General features: G+C 47.0%; 1 protein-coding gene across 1 annotated transcript in view; it reads right to left on the reverse strand.

Moving 5' to 3' along the window:
• LOC148136131 (beta-1,3-galactosyl-O-glycosyl-glycoprotein beta-1,6-N-acetylglucosaminyltransferase-like) overlaps positions 1-15551 on the reverse strand; it is a 36215-nt gene that overhangs the window by 4891 nt on the left and 15773 nt on the right. The window contains exon 2 of the mRNA XM_087984035.1: positions 10379-11175. Within this exon, the coding sequence (XP_087840161.1) occupies positions 10379-11175 (797 nt within the window). The remainder of the gene's footprint in view (positions 1-10378; positions 11176-15551) is intronic.

The raw sequence follows: 15551 nt of genomic DNA on the forward strand, positions 1-15551 counted from the left end.
GAGCGGAAGTAAGGCCATTCGGCCCATCGATTCCACTCCGCCATTCAATCATGGCTGATGCGCATTTCAGCTCCACTTACCAGCGTTCTCCCCGTAGCCCTTAATTCCTCTAGACAACAAGAATCTATCAATCTCGGCCTTGAAGACATTTAGCGTCCCGGCTTCCACTGCACTCTGTGGCAATGAATTCCACAAGCCCACCACTCTCTGGCTGAAGAAATGTCTCCACATTTCTGTTCTGAAATGACCCCCTCTAATTCTAAGGCTGTGTCCATGGGTCCTCGTCTCCTCGTCTAACTGAAACAATTTCCTAGCATCCACCTTTTCCAAGCCATGTATTATTTTGTACGTCTCTATTAAGTCTCCCCTTAATCTTCTAAACTCCAACGAATACAATCCCAGTATCCTAAGCCGTTCCTCATATGTTAGACCTGTCGTTCCAGAGATCATCCGTGTGAATCTCCGCTGGACACGTTCCAGTGCCAGTATGTCCTTCCTGAGGTGTGGGGACCAAAACTCGACACAGTACTCCAAATGGGGCCTAACCAGAGCTTTATAAAGTCTTAGTAGTACATCTCTGCTTTTATATTCCAACCCTCTTGAGATAAGAGACAACATTGCATTCGCTTTCTTAATCACGGACTCAACCTGCATGTTTACCTTTAGAGAATCCTCGACTAGCACTCCCAGATCCCTTTGTGCTTTGGATCACTGACATATTGAATAAAAGCAGTCGTCTATTTAGGGCTGAGATGCAGAAACATTTCTTAACTTATAGGATAGTGAAGTTATGGAATTCTGTACCACAGAAAGCTGTGGAGTTTGAGTCATTGAATATATCCAAGAATGCGATTAACAAATATTTACGTTTCAAAAGCATCAAAGGCATGAGAGAAAGTCTTAGTATGGCATTGAGATAAAGGATTAGCCAGGATCATATAGTATGGTGGGCCTCATGTCGGGCCAAATCATCTTCTCTTGCTCCGGGTCTTGATGTTTAAAATGTCCCAATACCCATCATTCCCACCTACCAACCTGCCAACCTCTTGTCCAAAACAAAATCCATGAATCAGGGCTTGTGTTGTCAATTTTGTTGTCCAGCCATTTTTATCTAGTGCCTAGTGAAACACTTCATTGAATCCAGTTCAGACAATGTTCTCTGCATTCAAATTCTCAGCTACTTCATCAATGCATGATGCGAGGTTGGAGACTTATCTTTTGAAAACCTGCACTGGCTTCGCTTCATTAATTTGATCTAAGGCTGCAAATTGCAGCCATAACGACCAGCATCAATGTCAAGTGCATGATATAAAGTAAACTAGGATCCATGTAGTGTGAGCCTCGGAGACCCAGGTTCAAGTCGCTTCTGCTCCAGAGTTGTGCGATAACCCCTTTGAACAGTTTCATCAGTAAATGTAAGACCATTAACAAGTCGGGACAGGAGTTGGCCATTTGGTCCCTCAAGCCAGCTTCACTAGGATCATGGCTGATTCAATATTCCTCAAGTCCATGTTCTTGCCCTGTCCCCGTAACGCTTAATTCACCAACTGAGCAAGAATCTATCCATCTGAGCCTTAAATATATACAAGGACAACTCTCTGTGGCAAGGAATTCCAAAGATTCACAACCTTCTGAGAGAGGAAATTCCACCTCAGCTCAGTTTTAAACTGGTGCCCCTTTATTCTGAGACAATACCCTCCCTGGTCCTGGACTCTCCCATGAGGAGAATCATCCTTTCAGCATTTACCCAGTCAAGCCCCTTAATCCTGTCCATTTCAATGAGGACATCTATCATTCTTCTAAACTCCAGTGAGTAGAATCCTGTTTAGCCTTTTGTTTTTAAGACAATCCCTCCATAATGGGGGCCATCCTAGTGAATATTCTCTTCACTTCCTCCAATGAAACAACATGTTTTCTTAAATAAGGTGACCAGAAGTGCTCACAGTACTCCAGATGTGCTCTCACAAGCACCTTGCACAGTTGCAGTAAGACTTTCTGACTTTTATACTCCAACCCCCCTTCAAATAAGGGCGAACATTCCACTACAGTTCTGAAGAAAAGTCACCAGACTCAAAACATTGACTCTGTTTTCTCTCCACGAATGCTACCCGACCTGCTGAGTCTCTCCAGAAATTTCTGTTTTCGTCCAATATTCCATTAGTCTTCCCAATTACCTGCTGCCCCCGTGTGCAAGCTTTCCATGTTTCATTCACTAGTTGCCCCAAGTCCCTTTGTGTTGCAGCTTTCTGAAGCTTTCTCCATTTAAATAATATTCTATTCTTTTGATTTCCCTTCCAAATGAACAACTTCACATTTTCCCACATTGCACTCCATTTGCCAACATTTTTGCCAACTTAACATATCACTATCTGTCTGTAAAGCACATAAGACAACATTTTTTACTGTAACTCGATTATACATGACAGTAATATATCAGCAAGGTTTGAGAAGGTTTGTAGCTCAGGTTGAGGTTCTAGATGTAGGTTTGCTCGCTGAGCTGGAAGGTTCACTGAAGATGTTGCCTAGTATGGTGACAAAACATCTGAAAATGAACCTTACAGCTCAACGAGCAAACCTACATCCAGAGTAATATTTCAAGTCAACCTCAGAGTACAACGGGATCTTGATCAGATGGGTTAATAGGCCAAGGAGTGCCAGATGGAGTTTAATGTCGATAAATGTGAGGTGCTCCATTTTGGTTTGGCAAATCAGGGCAGGAATAATACACTTCATGGTAAAGTCTGGGGAGTAAAGATGAAACAAGAGATCTTGGAATGCAAATTCATAGTTTCTTGAAAATGGAGTCGCAGATAGACAGGGTAGTGAAGAAGTCGTTTGCCACGCTTGTCATTATTGATCAGTGCATTGTGTGTAGGAGTTGGGAGGTCATGTGGCTGAACAGGACATTGCTTTGACAATTTCTGGAATACAGCATGCAATTCTGGTCTCCCTGCTATAGGAAGGCTGTTGTGAAACTTGAAAAGGTTCAGAAAAGATTTACAAGGATGTTGCCAGAGTTGAGTGTGGAAATGCAGGAAATTGGTACTTACAGACATGATGGAATATTTACAGACATGATGGGCTGAATGGCATCCTTCCGCAAGAATTCTTTAATTCTGTGACTGGCGCAGAGGGAGATTAACTTCAAGGTTCATGTTATCAGGAGGGACACCAAAGCCCTTAGCTAAGTGGTCAGAAAATTCCCCAATCTTTACTTGAACTAAGGCATAACCTGTCTCCACCAATATCATAGCAAAAGTCAGCCATTCGTCCCTTCAAGTCTGCTCCACCATTCAAGAAGATCACTGCTCTTCTGGTTGCAATTTCAATTCCACATTTCTATCGGTTGCCCCGGGGTCCTTATCTTTTTTTAAAAAAAGGTCACCTTGCTCACCCTTTCATAACTTCATCATCTCAGCCTTCACAACTTCGTACAGAAGAGATTTACACAGTGCAACAACCCTCTCAGGGGAAAATAATTCTGCAAGGCATTGGTGAGGTCACTTTTGGAGTGATCGCCCTGCTGTTGGAAGGCTGTTGTTAAACTGCAAAGGGTGCAGAATAGATTTACAAAGATGTTGCCAGGACTGTGAGGTTTTAGTTATAAGGAAAGGCTAGATAGGCTAGGACTTTTCGCACTGGAGTATTGGAGGGTGAAGGGTGACCCATCAACCACCTTATCATGTCCCCTCAGAGAAACTTATTCATTTCAAAAAGATCTCTCAGATTTCCAAACTTAAATGTGTAAAAGCCAATTTGTTCAACCTTCCTTCATAAGATAAACCCTTCATCCCAGGAAAAAGGCAGGTGAAACTTGCTGTCAATGTAATTATTTTATGTTTTAAATGAGAGAAAAATGTACAGACTGATTCTGATGTGGTCTCATCAAGGCCTTGTATGGCAGTCTCTCCACCCCTCAGGCCTGGAAATGGACTCTACATTTTGAAGAAAAATGTCTGTACTAATGGACTCTGGACTAGAAAGGACTCTGTTTGTTGGTAATTAACTGTCATATAGTTTGTTGGGCTTATCACCTGCACTGTCTTGCATGTCCCTGGGTCTGTCAGGTCTTACTGTGAGCTGGGAGGCTCATGGGTCGACCTGAAAGCTGTCACCCCGAGAACCGGCGAGTGGGTAGGCCATCCTGTGAACCTGAAGGTTGGTAGGCTGTCCCGAAAGCCACATGGTGGGTAGGCCTCCCTGATGACAGTCTCCCCGAGAGCTAGATGGTGGGTAGACCATTCTGAGCACAGTCATCCTGAAAAGGGGTAATCGGGACGGGCTGTCCTAGAGGTGGTCGAAAGCTGTGTCAGAGCAGCCGAGAGCCAGAAAGCGTGTAGGGGCGGGCTAAGATCCAGAAGGCTTGTGGACTGCTCTGCACGCTGTCAACTCAGGGAAGGGGACAGGCTGTCCTAGAGGTGGCCGAAAGGTGTGCCAGGATAGGCCACTGGCCAGATTGGGGTGGGTGAGAGCCCAATGGTACGTAGGGGCAGACCGAGAGCTAGAAGGTGTGCAGCCATCCTCAGGTGGGTACTGGGGCGGACAGTCCTAGAGGTGGTCGAAAGGTGTGTCAGGGCGGACCGAGAGCCGGAAGGCGCGTAGGGGCGGGCTGCCTTAGAGTGTTCGGAAGGTGGGAGGGACGGGGGCTTGCTGGGTCTGTATTGTCTGCACTTTGTCTCATCCTTAAGCATAAATGTCATTGTTGCTGTCTTTTCATATTTGAAACTGGGATTTGTGGTTTGTCCTCAATTCCCTGTAAATTGGTTGAACAGGATGGCTTGAAGCCTAACTTTGCTGCTCCTCTCCCTTGTAAAATTGCTGTTGTATACAGCTGTAAATGTTAACTGTTGTGCTGTAACCTCTTTTTTGTACTTGTTTAATAATTTTTTTAAAAAAGGGGAATGCTCCTCTCCCTTGTAAAATTGCTATCTCTTGTATACAGTTGTAAATGTTAACTGTTTTTGTAAACTATTTTGTAACTGTTTAATAAAATTTATAAACAGGAGATTCAGCGGTCTTCTCAATTTAGGGGACTGACTCTGTGCTGGCTGGGTCACAGTCAGTGTGTTACTGTTGGTTTCTGCTTCTTTTTTGTGTGGGGGAAACCTGATTCCTGAACTGGCATTCCTTTAGGGAGGACTGATTGTTAAACTCCTGATGCACATAATGTGTTTCAGGTGTAACTCAGTTCTCATTAGGCGATTGTTGTTTCACTGGCTGGTTACAGTCTGTGTGTTATTCTTTTCTTCACTTTTGAGAAAAGGACAATGTTAATATTGTGGTAGGGCTTAGCCCTTGGACACTAGTTTTCTTTGTTTTTTGTATGTGCCCTCACTGTTTTTGGTGTTTGGACTGAGCCCTTGTGGAAGACTGAGCCCTTGTGGAAGAGGAGCTGTTCCTGTGGGGAGGCCTAGCCCTGAGACTGGGCCTCTGAAGATTGAACATCTGTGTGTGTGCTGGGAGGTGAGCACTTGCTGTATCCTGGAGTTTGGGAGAAGACATTCCCTTCAGGAGTGGACCAAAACCCCTGTGAGTTAACCATCTTTACAATGTACTGTGTTCCTGTGAGTGGGCCTGGCTCTCCAAGGATGTGCCAGGACTCCATGGAGACTGAACACCTGTGTGCTGGGGGTGTGCAATTGCTGTCTTTGGGAGTGGACTCTGCCCTTGGTTGTAGACCCTGTTTTTAGCAGTGGACTCTATTTCTGCACTGTCTTGTGTGTTCCTGGGTCTGGCAGGCCTTACTGTGAGCTGGGACATTCATGGGTCGTCTTGAAAGCTGTCACCCTGAGAACCAGAGGGAGGGTAGGCCAGTTGCCAGTTGCCCCTAAAGCCAGTAAGTGGGTAGGACATTCTGAGCGCTGTTGTCCTGAGAAGGGGTAATCTGGATGGGCTGTCCTAGAGGTGGTCGGAAGGTGTCTCAGACCAGTCAAGAGCCAGAAGGCGCATAGGGGCGGGCTGAGATCCGGAAGGCTTGTGGGCTACCCTGCACTCTGTTGTCCCTGGGAAGGGGACGGGCTGTCCTAGAGGTGCTGGAAGGTGTGCCGGGGTAGTCCACTGGTCGGACGGTGCATTAGGGTGATGAGAGCCCAATGGTAATTAGGGGCGGACCGAGAGCCAGAAGGTACATAGGGGCGGGCTGCCTTAGAGCGGCTGGAAGGTGGGAGAGATTGGGGTGGGGGGTGGGGGTGGGGGTGGGGGGGGGAGACTTGCTGGCTTTTTGAGGGTCTGTATTGTATGCGCTGTTTCTTACATAAGTGGACTGTCTCATATGTATGAATGTCATTGTTACTGTTTGTAATGATTGAAATTGGGATTTGAGGTTTGTCCTCATTTCCCTGAAAACCCGGTTGAATGTCAGGGTTTGGGGCTTGGCTTTGTCATTCCCCTCCCTTGTAAAATTGCTGTTTCTCTGTATACAGCTGTAAATGAAATTGTTTGTATAAACTGTGAATTGTTTAATAAAATATAAATAAACAGGACTGTCTGTTTCCTTTCTTCCTGGTGATGGAATATAAATTGTGAGGAGCAATTATAACTGTTATCTGCGAAAATCACAAAGCTGAATCATGAAAGAGGAAGGGGAGTGTAGGTTAAGCTCGATATGCTTGTACAAACAGTTATAAGCATCTGTTTCCCACTTCTGCAAAAACAAAAACCACCATCAAGCGGTCATAAGGCTCAGTGTGGACGAAGAATTAGAGGAAATGTTGCTTTAGCAAGCAAGTAAGCAGATGGCAGTGATAGGATATACGCTAACAATAGACCACACAGGGATATGGTGAAATGGCCAAGCAAAACCTGTACTGTTACGCACAAGGCCAGATAAGGCAAGAGATAAACAAGAGGAATGGGCACTGGGTTTAGAGTAGTGGGAGGAGGGAAAGAGAAATGTAATTGTACCAAGGTTTTGTACTGTGCGCCTACCTTGTAGACACCACTCTTGCAAGAGTATATCAAATGATACTGCTGCTGCAGATCTTGTCTTGGACTGAAATTATTGAAGTGAGTAGGTTCTATTTCCCACATAAATTAAGATTTAAACACTTGTTTTTCACTGCATCTGACACCTACACACATGACATGGGTACTAGGGAAAAATAAGCATGACTCCTGTCGGGTGGTAGTGGAAGAAAAATAAACAGGCATGTCAAGAGATCTGCTCACTGAGAGCTGGCTCTAGGGGAGCTGGATCAGCATATGAAGGACTCTTCAATCCTCTTGAGGAGAGGAGACTGACTTCAAAATAGCCTCAATGTGTCTTATGTGCTGCTGTTGGTGTCTTCCTACTGAGGAGTTTATTTTTAAATTTTTTTTCATAAGTTTGTTGTGATTTGTTTTCTGGAGTTTCTTTCTGCTTATTTCTGTTAATTTGAAGCTGTGCTCAGCTGCACAGGCAGCTACTACCACCACTGCTGCTACAGTCTGGGCCTGCTCCTGCTACTGAAGCCTAGGCCTCGCCTGCACCCCTGCTGCTGCTGCCTGGGCCTACCTACACCTGGGGACGACTTCGACCGCTACTCCTGAGGCTGCTTCTGAAAAAAAAAATAAACAGGACGATCAGAGCTGGCTCTGAGGAAGCTGGATCTGTGTCAAGGACTCCATGTGTAAACAAAAGGGTGAGTTGGTGACTGGATAATGGCCTCTGTGAAGTTATTCCTGATGTCTGGGTTTCCTGCTCCTCGAATGCTGCCTGACCTGCTATGCTCTTCCAACACTGTTCTATTTTGCCTGTAATCTCCAGCATCTGCAGTACCCACTTACAGTCATAGACATGTACAGCATGGAAACAGATCCTTCCATCTTACTAGATATCCCGACCCAATCCAGTTCCACCTGCCAGCACCCGGCCCATATCCCTCCAAATCTTTCATATTCATATACCCATCCAAATGCCTATTAAATGTTGCAATTGTACCAGCCTCCACCACATCCTCTGGCAGCTCATTCCATACGCGTGCCATACTCTCCATGAAAATGTTGCTCCTCAGGTCTCTTTTATATCTTTTCCCTCTCACCTGAAACGTATGCCCTCTAGTTCTGGACTCGCTGACCCGAGGGAAAAGACTTTGTCGATTTATCCTATCCATGCCCCTCATAATTTTGTAAACCACTATAAGGTCACCCCTCAGCCTCCGACACTCCAGGGAAAACAGCCTCAGCCTGTTCAGCCTCTCCCTATCGCTCAAATCCTCCAACCCTGGCAACATCCTTGTAAATTATTTTGGAATCCTTTCAAGTTTCACAACATGTTTCCAATAGGAAGGAGACCAGAATTGCACGCAATATTACAACAATGGCCTAACCAATGTCCTGTACAGTCGCAACATGATCTCCCAACTCCTGTAATCCATAATCTGATCAATAAAGGAGCATATACCAAACACTGCCTTCACTATTCTATTTACCTGCGACTCCGCTTTCAAGGATGTATGAACCTGCACTCCAAGGTCTCTTTGTTCAGCAACACTCCCGAGGGCCTTACCATTAAGTGTATAAGTCCTGCTACGATTTGCTTTCCCAAAATGCAGCACCTCGCATTTATCTGAATTAAACTCCATCTGCCACTTCGCAGCCCATTGGCCCATCTGGTCCAGATCCTGTTGTAATCTGAGGTAACCCTCTTCGCTGCCCACTACACCTTTAATTTTGGTGTCATCTGTCAACTTACTAACTGTACCTCTTTTGCTCGCATCCAAACCGACTAATCGTGGACATCTACTACAAACCCACCAACTCCCACAGCTACCTGGAATACACCTCCTCCCACCCTGCCACTGTCAAAACACTATCCCTTATTCCCAATTTCTCTGCCTCTGTTGCATCTATTCCCAGGAGGACCAATTCCACCACAGAACATCCCACCTGGTGTCCTAGCATAAAAACTACAATTTCCTCTCTCACATGGTTGACAATGCCCTCCAGTGCATCTGCTCCATTTCCTGTACCTTCACCCTTGAACCACACCCCTCCCAATGCAACGGGGACAGAACCCCTTTGTCCTCACCTTCTACCCCACCAACATCCGGATACATTGCATTATCCTCCACAACTTCTGTCACTTACAAACAGACCGCACCATTAGGGACATATTTCCCTCTGCACTCCACCTGCATTTCAAAGACTATTCCCTCTGCAACTCCCTTGTCAGATCCACACACCCCACCAACCCACCCTCCCCTTCTGGCACCTTCCCTGGCCTCTGAAAAGTGCAAAACTTGCACCCACACCTCCGTCCAAGGCTCCAAAGGATCCTTCCACATCTGACAAATATACTTGTACCTCCACCAATGTCATCTACTGCATCCATTGCACCCAAGGTGGTGTCCTCTACATCGGGGAGACAGAACTCTTAGTTGCGGATTGTTTCAGAGAACACCAACCAACCTCACCACCCCGTGGCTGAACACTTTAACTCCCCCTCCCACCAAGGGAATGCAGGTCCAGGGCCTCCTCCATCACCAAACCCTTACCAGCTGATGCCTGGATATTCCACCTTGGAACCCTACAATCAAGCGGATCAATGTCGATTTCACTAGTTTAATCATTTCCCCAACCCAATTTATCGCAGTCCCCAGCCTCCAACTCAGCACCACCCTCCTGACTGGTCCATCTTCCTTCCCACCTGTCCACTTGACCTTTCACACCCCACGCACACCCCTTCCGCATACCTTCATCTATCACATTCCCAGCTACCTTCCACCCCCAGCCCCACACCCATTCCGCTTCTCTCTCGGCTCCCTGTTCCACAAGCCTCATTCCTGATGAAGGGCTTATGTACGAAACATTGATTCTTCAGATGCTGCCTGACCCGCTGTGCTTTTCCAGTGCCACACTCTTGACTCTGATCTCCAGCATCTGTAGTCCTCACTTTCTCCTGCACTCTTAACCTACCGACATTCCTGTATACTCTCATAATCAGTTTATATCCCTCCTTATCCCAGGCCCAGCCCTCTCTTTCTACCCCATCCCTTTCACCTGCCCATCTTCCCTTTCGCTCATCTGCTCCACCCCACCCACTGTCTAATCACAGCCACCTTCGCCCTGCATCCACCAATCGCCATCCCACCCACCTTTCCCCAGCCCCACACCCCCATTTATTCTGCAGCCCCTTCCTCTCCCCGGGTTCTGATGAAAGTTTCCGACCTGAAACGTCAATTGCTCTTCTATTCTGTTTGCAGCTCAACTCTCCAATTCCTCTATATTCCTTTGTACATTCTGAACCTCCCTCCATGCAATTGAACTGTTTTAACAACCCTGTCTCTCTTTGTACAGGCAGGAGTGAAGGACTGGAGGGGAGAGAGAGAGAGATGATGGAGGGAGGGAGGATGGAAAACACTTGGATGAAGAGAGGCCCAGCAAACAGGAAGGCGGTTACCTTTTTGAACCCTGGTGCAGGATCCGACTCAATCACATTGGAGCCGTTTAGAGCTCTGAGGCTGCGGACTATCTCCCGGTTGGTCTTCAGGGGGAAGTCTTGGCCACACACATTGATGAAGTACCTCCAGGGGACAGGGCTCTCCAGCAGCTCCTTCATGCAGTTGAGATCCGCCTGAACTCTGCTCCAGCCAGCATAGGTGACCCACTCCAGCTTGGCTGCAACAAAGACATTGTGGAAACACGAAGCGATGGCCCGAACGGCCGCATGAAATTGACTCGGGGATTTGCGGTCCACGTGGATACAGTAGACGTTCTGTGGGGTGTAAATGCTCCGTAGAAGCCTCTCGAACATCTCAATGCTCTGGTGGATGACCATGGAGTAAGCCAAGGGGAAGTGTTCCTCCTCAGGGCTCAGGGGGACAGTGATATACTTGCGGGCCCTCACAAACGATCTGCAATTTCGGGTCATGTTCAGATAATCTCCCTCAGTGACGGCTTGGTGCTTGAGGGAGACAGTAATGGAGTTGAGGAGGGCCCTTTCCACCTCCTGCCTGTCCCCCTGGATGATCTGCCAGCAAGTGGAGTTCTCCTCGACCAGGAGGAGATGTTCCTGCATTGGACTGGCGCCTGGTTTCACCAGCCTAAGGGTCAGCCAGCCCCCTCCTTTCTGGACCAGCAGCCATTGGCACAACAAGACCACACTGAGCACACACAGCGTTGATCTGAGGCGCGACCAGTGGGCACAACGCTGGCTCAGCTTGGGCACAGCACTTTCCAGGGGGCAGTGTCCCCAGCCTATAGGCGATAGGCAAATGCAGAATGGATGCTCTCTGTGCTGGGCAGCACTGCCTCCACCAGGCCGTGGGGAAGGAGTGACTGCAATTTGCTGGAGAGGTCGCAGCAGTCAGTCCCCTCCTTGTTAGACTCTTGTCTTCCTTTTCCCTAAGATTCAACAATGACTCGACTTTCACTCCCTCTCCCCCCGGAACTGCTCTCCCTCTGGAATTCCTCTCCCACTTTAACACCTCTCCCTCTCTCTGTGACCCCTTTGTAACCCCTCTCCCTCTAATAACCCCTATCCCTTTGTAATCCCTCTCCTCCACTAACTCATCCCTCTCCCTCAGTAACTCCTCTCTCCCTCTGTGACTTCTCTCTCTCGTTCCTCTCTCTCTGTAACTTCTCTCTCACTCTCTCTCACACACACATTAACTCCTCTCTCTCTTTCTCTGTCCCTCAGTAACTCCTCTCTTCCCTTTCTCGGTAACTCTCTCGGTAACTCTCTCCCTCTCGGTAACTCCTCTCCCTCTCTCTGTCTCTCTCAGTAACTCCTCCCGTCCTCCTCTGGATGAAACCCAGTCAATGTTCCGTTGTTCCTCTCTCGGAGTCCGGGCTCCTCTCGCTCCTGTCTGCCTGCCTGGCTACAGGCGTTTCCTTCCCCCGTCTCTGCTTCTCTCCGGCCGATGTTGCCGGGTGGAGTAAATGAGAGGATCGCGATGGTGTGCAGTCTGGATCGATGTTGCCGGGTGGAGTAAATGAGAGGATCGCGATGGTGTGCAGTCTGGATCAGAGAACCTATAACCAGAGAGAATACGGAGCCAGCCAAGCCCAATAACCCACGCCCCAGCCTGAGCTGAGATGCTCTTTCAACAATGTGGGTGGGGTAACCCTTGGATGAAGAGAGACCAGGAGACGGGAAGGTGGTTACCTGTTTGTATTGTGACTCTCAACTGCCGTCTGGGCTATTAGGGATGGCCAATAAACACTGGCCTGGCCAACGGTGACCCCATCCCATGAATTTATTGAAAAAAAAGTGACAATAGTAAGTCAAATTAAATCAAACTTCACCACTCGTCATCTCTCTCTCTCTCTGATGCGAAATTGGAATTATGCTGATTTGACCGTTCATAATAAAGCTGTGAATCTGAGCACAGCAAGTTGATATGAATCAAAAAAAATTCCCCGACCGAGAGTGGCTCAGAGGTTAGCATTGCTGGAGCACAGTGCCAGGGAACCAGAGTTTGATTCCAGCCTTGGATGGCTGTGTGGAGTTTTGCATGTTGTCTGCTTGGGTAACCTTTGGGTGCTCTGATTTCAAAGATGTTCAAGTTAGGTGGATTGGCCATGCTGAATTGCCCATAATGTCCAGGGATGTGCAGGCGGTGTGGGTTACCATAGCCAAACACACACACACTCCTGCAGGTTTAGGCAATGCTCAATCTAATGCAACATCCTGGTGGATCTCCTTTGCCCTCCCTCCAGTACAATCACATCCTTCCTATAATGTGGTGCCCAGAACTGCACACAATATTCCAGCTGTAGTCTCACCAAAATCCTGTAAAGCTCCAACATGACACCTCTCTGCTCATGTATTCAGTGGCTTTGACCCTTCTTAATTCCCTTACCTGTCTATCCTGCCGCCTTCATGGATGGCTGGACACACAAATCAGGATCCGTCTAATCTTCTGTGCTTGCCAGTGTCCTCCTATTTAACATGTATTCCCTTGCCATGTTAGTCCTCCGGAAATGCACGTCACAGAAATTTGGGCATTCAGTAGCACAGAATGGAGAAAAACAAACGACTGGCTCAAGAGCTGGCATCTTTTAAACATTGTAACTGTGTCCACATACATTACTTCATCTGGAAGTTCATTCCATCACAAACCACTCTGGGGAATAAAGAGTTGCTCCTCAATCTTTAAATCTTTTTCCTCTGACCTTACAAATATGGCCCTGAGTCTGAACTCCCCCACACTAGGGAAAAGACCCTTCTCATTCACCTTATCAATCACTGTCATGATTTTATAAACCTCAACAAGGTCACCCCTCAATTTTCTATGCTGCAGTGAAAACACGTACAGTGCTGATCACCACCCAACCAGAAGGATGTGGATCCTTTAGAGAGGGGACAGAAAATGTTTACCAGGACGTTGCCTGGAATGGGGGATTTTACCTGTGAAGAAAGATTGGAAAAAATTGGGCTTGTTTCCACTAGAATGCAGGAGGTTGAGGGGGCGACCTTATAGAAGTTTATAAGATTGTGAATGGCATAGATACTGTGGAAAGTATGAGGCCTTTTCTCAGGGTGGAAGAGTCAGTTACTCGGGGACACAAGTTCAAGGTGGAGGGGTCAGGGGGGTGTTTAAAAGAGATATGCGAGGCATGTTTATCATGGAAAGGGTGGTGAGTTCATGGAACACACTGCCAGAACAGACAATGGAAACAGACACAATTGTACTTTCAAGAAGCATCCAGCAGCAGGCATGAATAGGAAGGGAACAAGGGAATACAGATCCTGTAAGCGAAGACAGTTTAAATATGGAAGGCAAAATGTGTCAGTGTAGGCTTGGAGGGTTGAAGGGTCTGTTCCTGTGCTGTAATGTTCTTTGTAAAATGTCCCCAGATTCTCCAGTCTATTTTTATATCTCAAACCCTGCACTCCTGGCAACATCCTGGTAAATCTTTTCTGAACCGTCTCTAGTTTAATAATATCCTTCCTACAGTAGCGTGAGCAGAACAGGATACAGTCTTCCAGAACTGGTCTTACCAACTTCCTGTCCAACCTCAGCACACCATCCCAACTCCAATATTCAGAGACCTGAACAATGAATGTCATCACTCTCCAGCAGGCATTGTTTCACCCTGACTCCCCTTGTAACTGTCCACATCTCGCTGGGACACTGATGTGAAACATCTTGGCTCTTTGACTGATTCGACCAAGTCTCATTTCCTACTGTTCCTGTGTATCCCTCAGAACACGAATGTAATGTGCATTCCCATGGCAACATAACGATGACATACTTGTTTGTGGATTCACATGAAACGGGCATCACTGACTGGGACAACCTTGTTAGCCATCCCCCTAATCTCCACGGCATAAATGATGAGGAACTCTCCTCTTTAAACTCACTGTCCTTGTGTTTTAAGAACCCTGACCACAAATGCAAAGTCACATGGGAGAGAGTTCCAGGATTCTGTCCCAGAAAAACTGAAGGAAGGATGATTAATTTCAAAGTTGGGATTAAGGGTGAAGTGGAGAGTAACTGCAGAAGGAGTAGTGTTGTGTCATATTGCTGGCCTTGTCTTCAAGGTGATATTGATGTTGGGTTTACAAGGTGCTGTTGAGGGACCCTTCCTGAATTACTCTAGTAAATCCACAACAGGTATAACATTGTTTCCAGGAAAAAATGGACAGACTTCATCAGAGAAAGGAAATGCAAATTGCTCAAAGTCTTATGAGATGATAACATGGAGGGCCCAAGCAGCTGAAGGCCGGTGGAGTGATGGAATTAGGGGATGGTCAAGAGGCTGGAATCGCAGAAGGGCTGACATCATGGAGTGATAATGAGCATTGATGTTACAGCTAAGAGAGGGTTATTGGGACTGGAGGAGGTTTCAGAGATAGGGTGGGGTATAGGGGGTGGAGGAGGTTCTAGAGATAGAGAAGGTGTCAGGGCTGAATGAGGTTACAGAGATAGGGAGGAGTGTACTGGGTGGAGGGGGTTATAGAGATGTACAATGCAGAAACAGTCCCATCAATCCAACTTGTCCATGCCTACCAGTTCTCCTAACCTAATCTTGACTCAATTGCCCGCACTTGGCTCATATCCCTCTGCACCTTTCCTCGTCATATACCAATCCAGCTGCCCTTTAAATGCTGTAATTGTACCAGCCTCCACCACTTCCTCTGGCAGCTCATTCCATACATGCACCACTCCTCAGCCCATTGGCCCATCTCATCAAGATCCTGTTGTACTCTGAGGTAACCTTCTTTGCCATTCACTACACCTCTAGTTTTGGTGTCATCTGCAAACTTACTAACTGTATCCCTTATGTTCACGTCCAAATCATTATATAAATGATGAAAAGCAGTGGACCCAGCACCGATCCTTGTGGCACACCACTGTCACAGGCCTCGAGTCTGAAAAGCAACTCTCGGCCACCGCCCTGTCTTTTACCTCAAAGTCAGTTCTGTATCCAAATGGCTAGTTCTGCTTGTACTCCATGAGATCTAACCTTGCTAACCAGTCTACAATGGGAATCCTTTTCGAGGGCCTTACTGATGTCCACATAGATTGCGTCTACCGCTCTGCCCTCATCAAATTCTCTTTGTTACTTCTCTGAACAAACTCAGTCAAGTTAGTGAGACATGATTTCCCACACACAAAGCCATG

Source organism: Chiloscyllium plagiosum, unplaced genomic scaffold, assembly GCF_037043375.1.
Source record: "Chiloscyllium plagiosum isolate Xiang-an unplaced genomic scaffold, Cpla_swu_hap1 HiC_scaffold_47, whole genome shotgun sequence".
In the NCBI taxonomy this organism is placed as follows: domain Eukaryota; kingdom Metazoa; phylum Chordata; class Chondrichthyes; order Orectolobiformes; family Hemiscylliidae; genus Chiloscyllium; species Chiloscyllium plagiosum.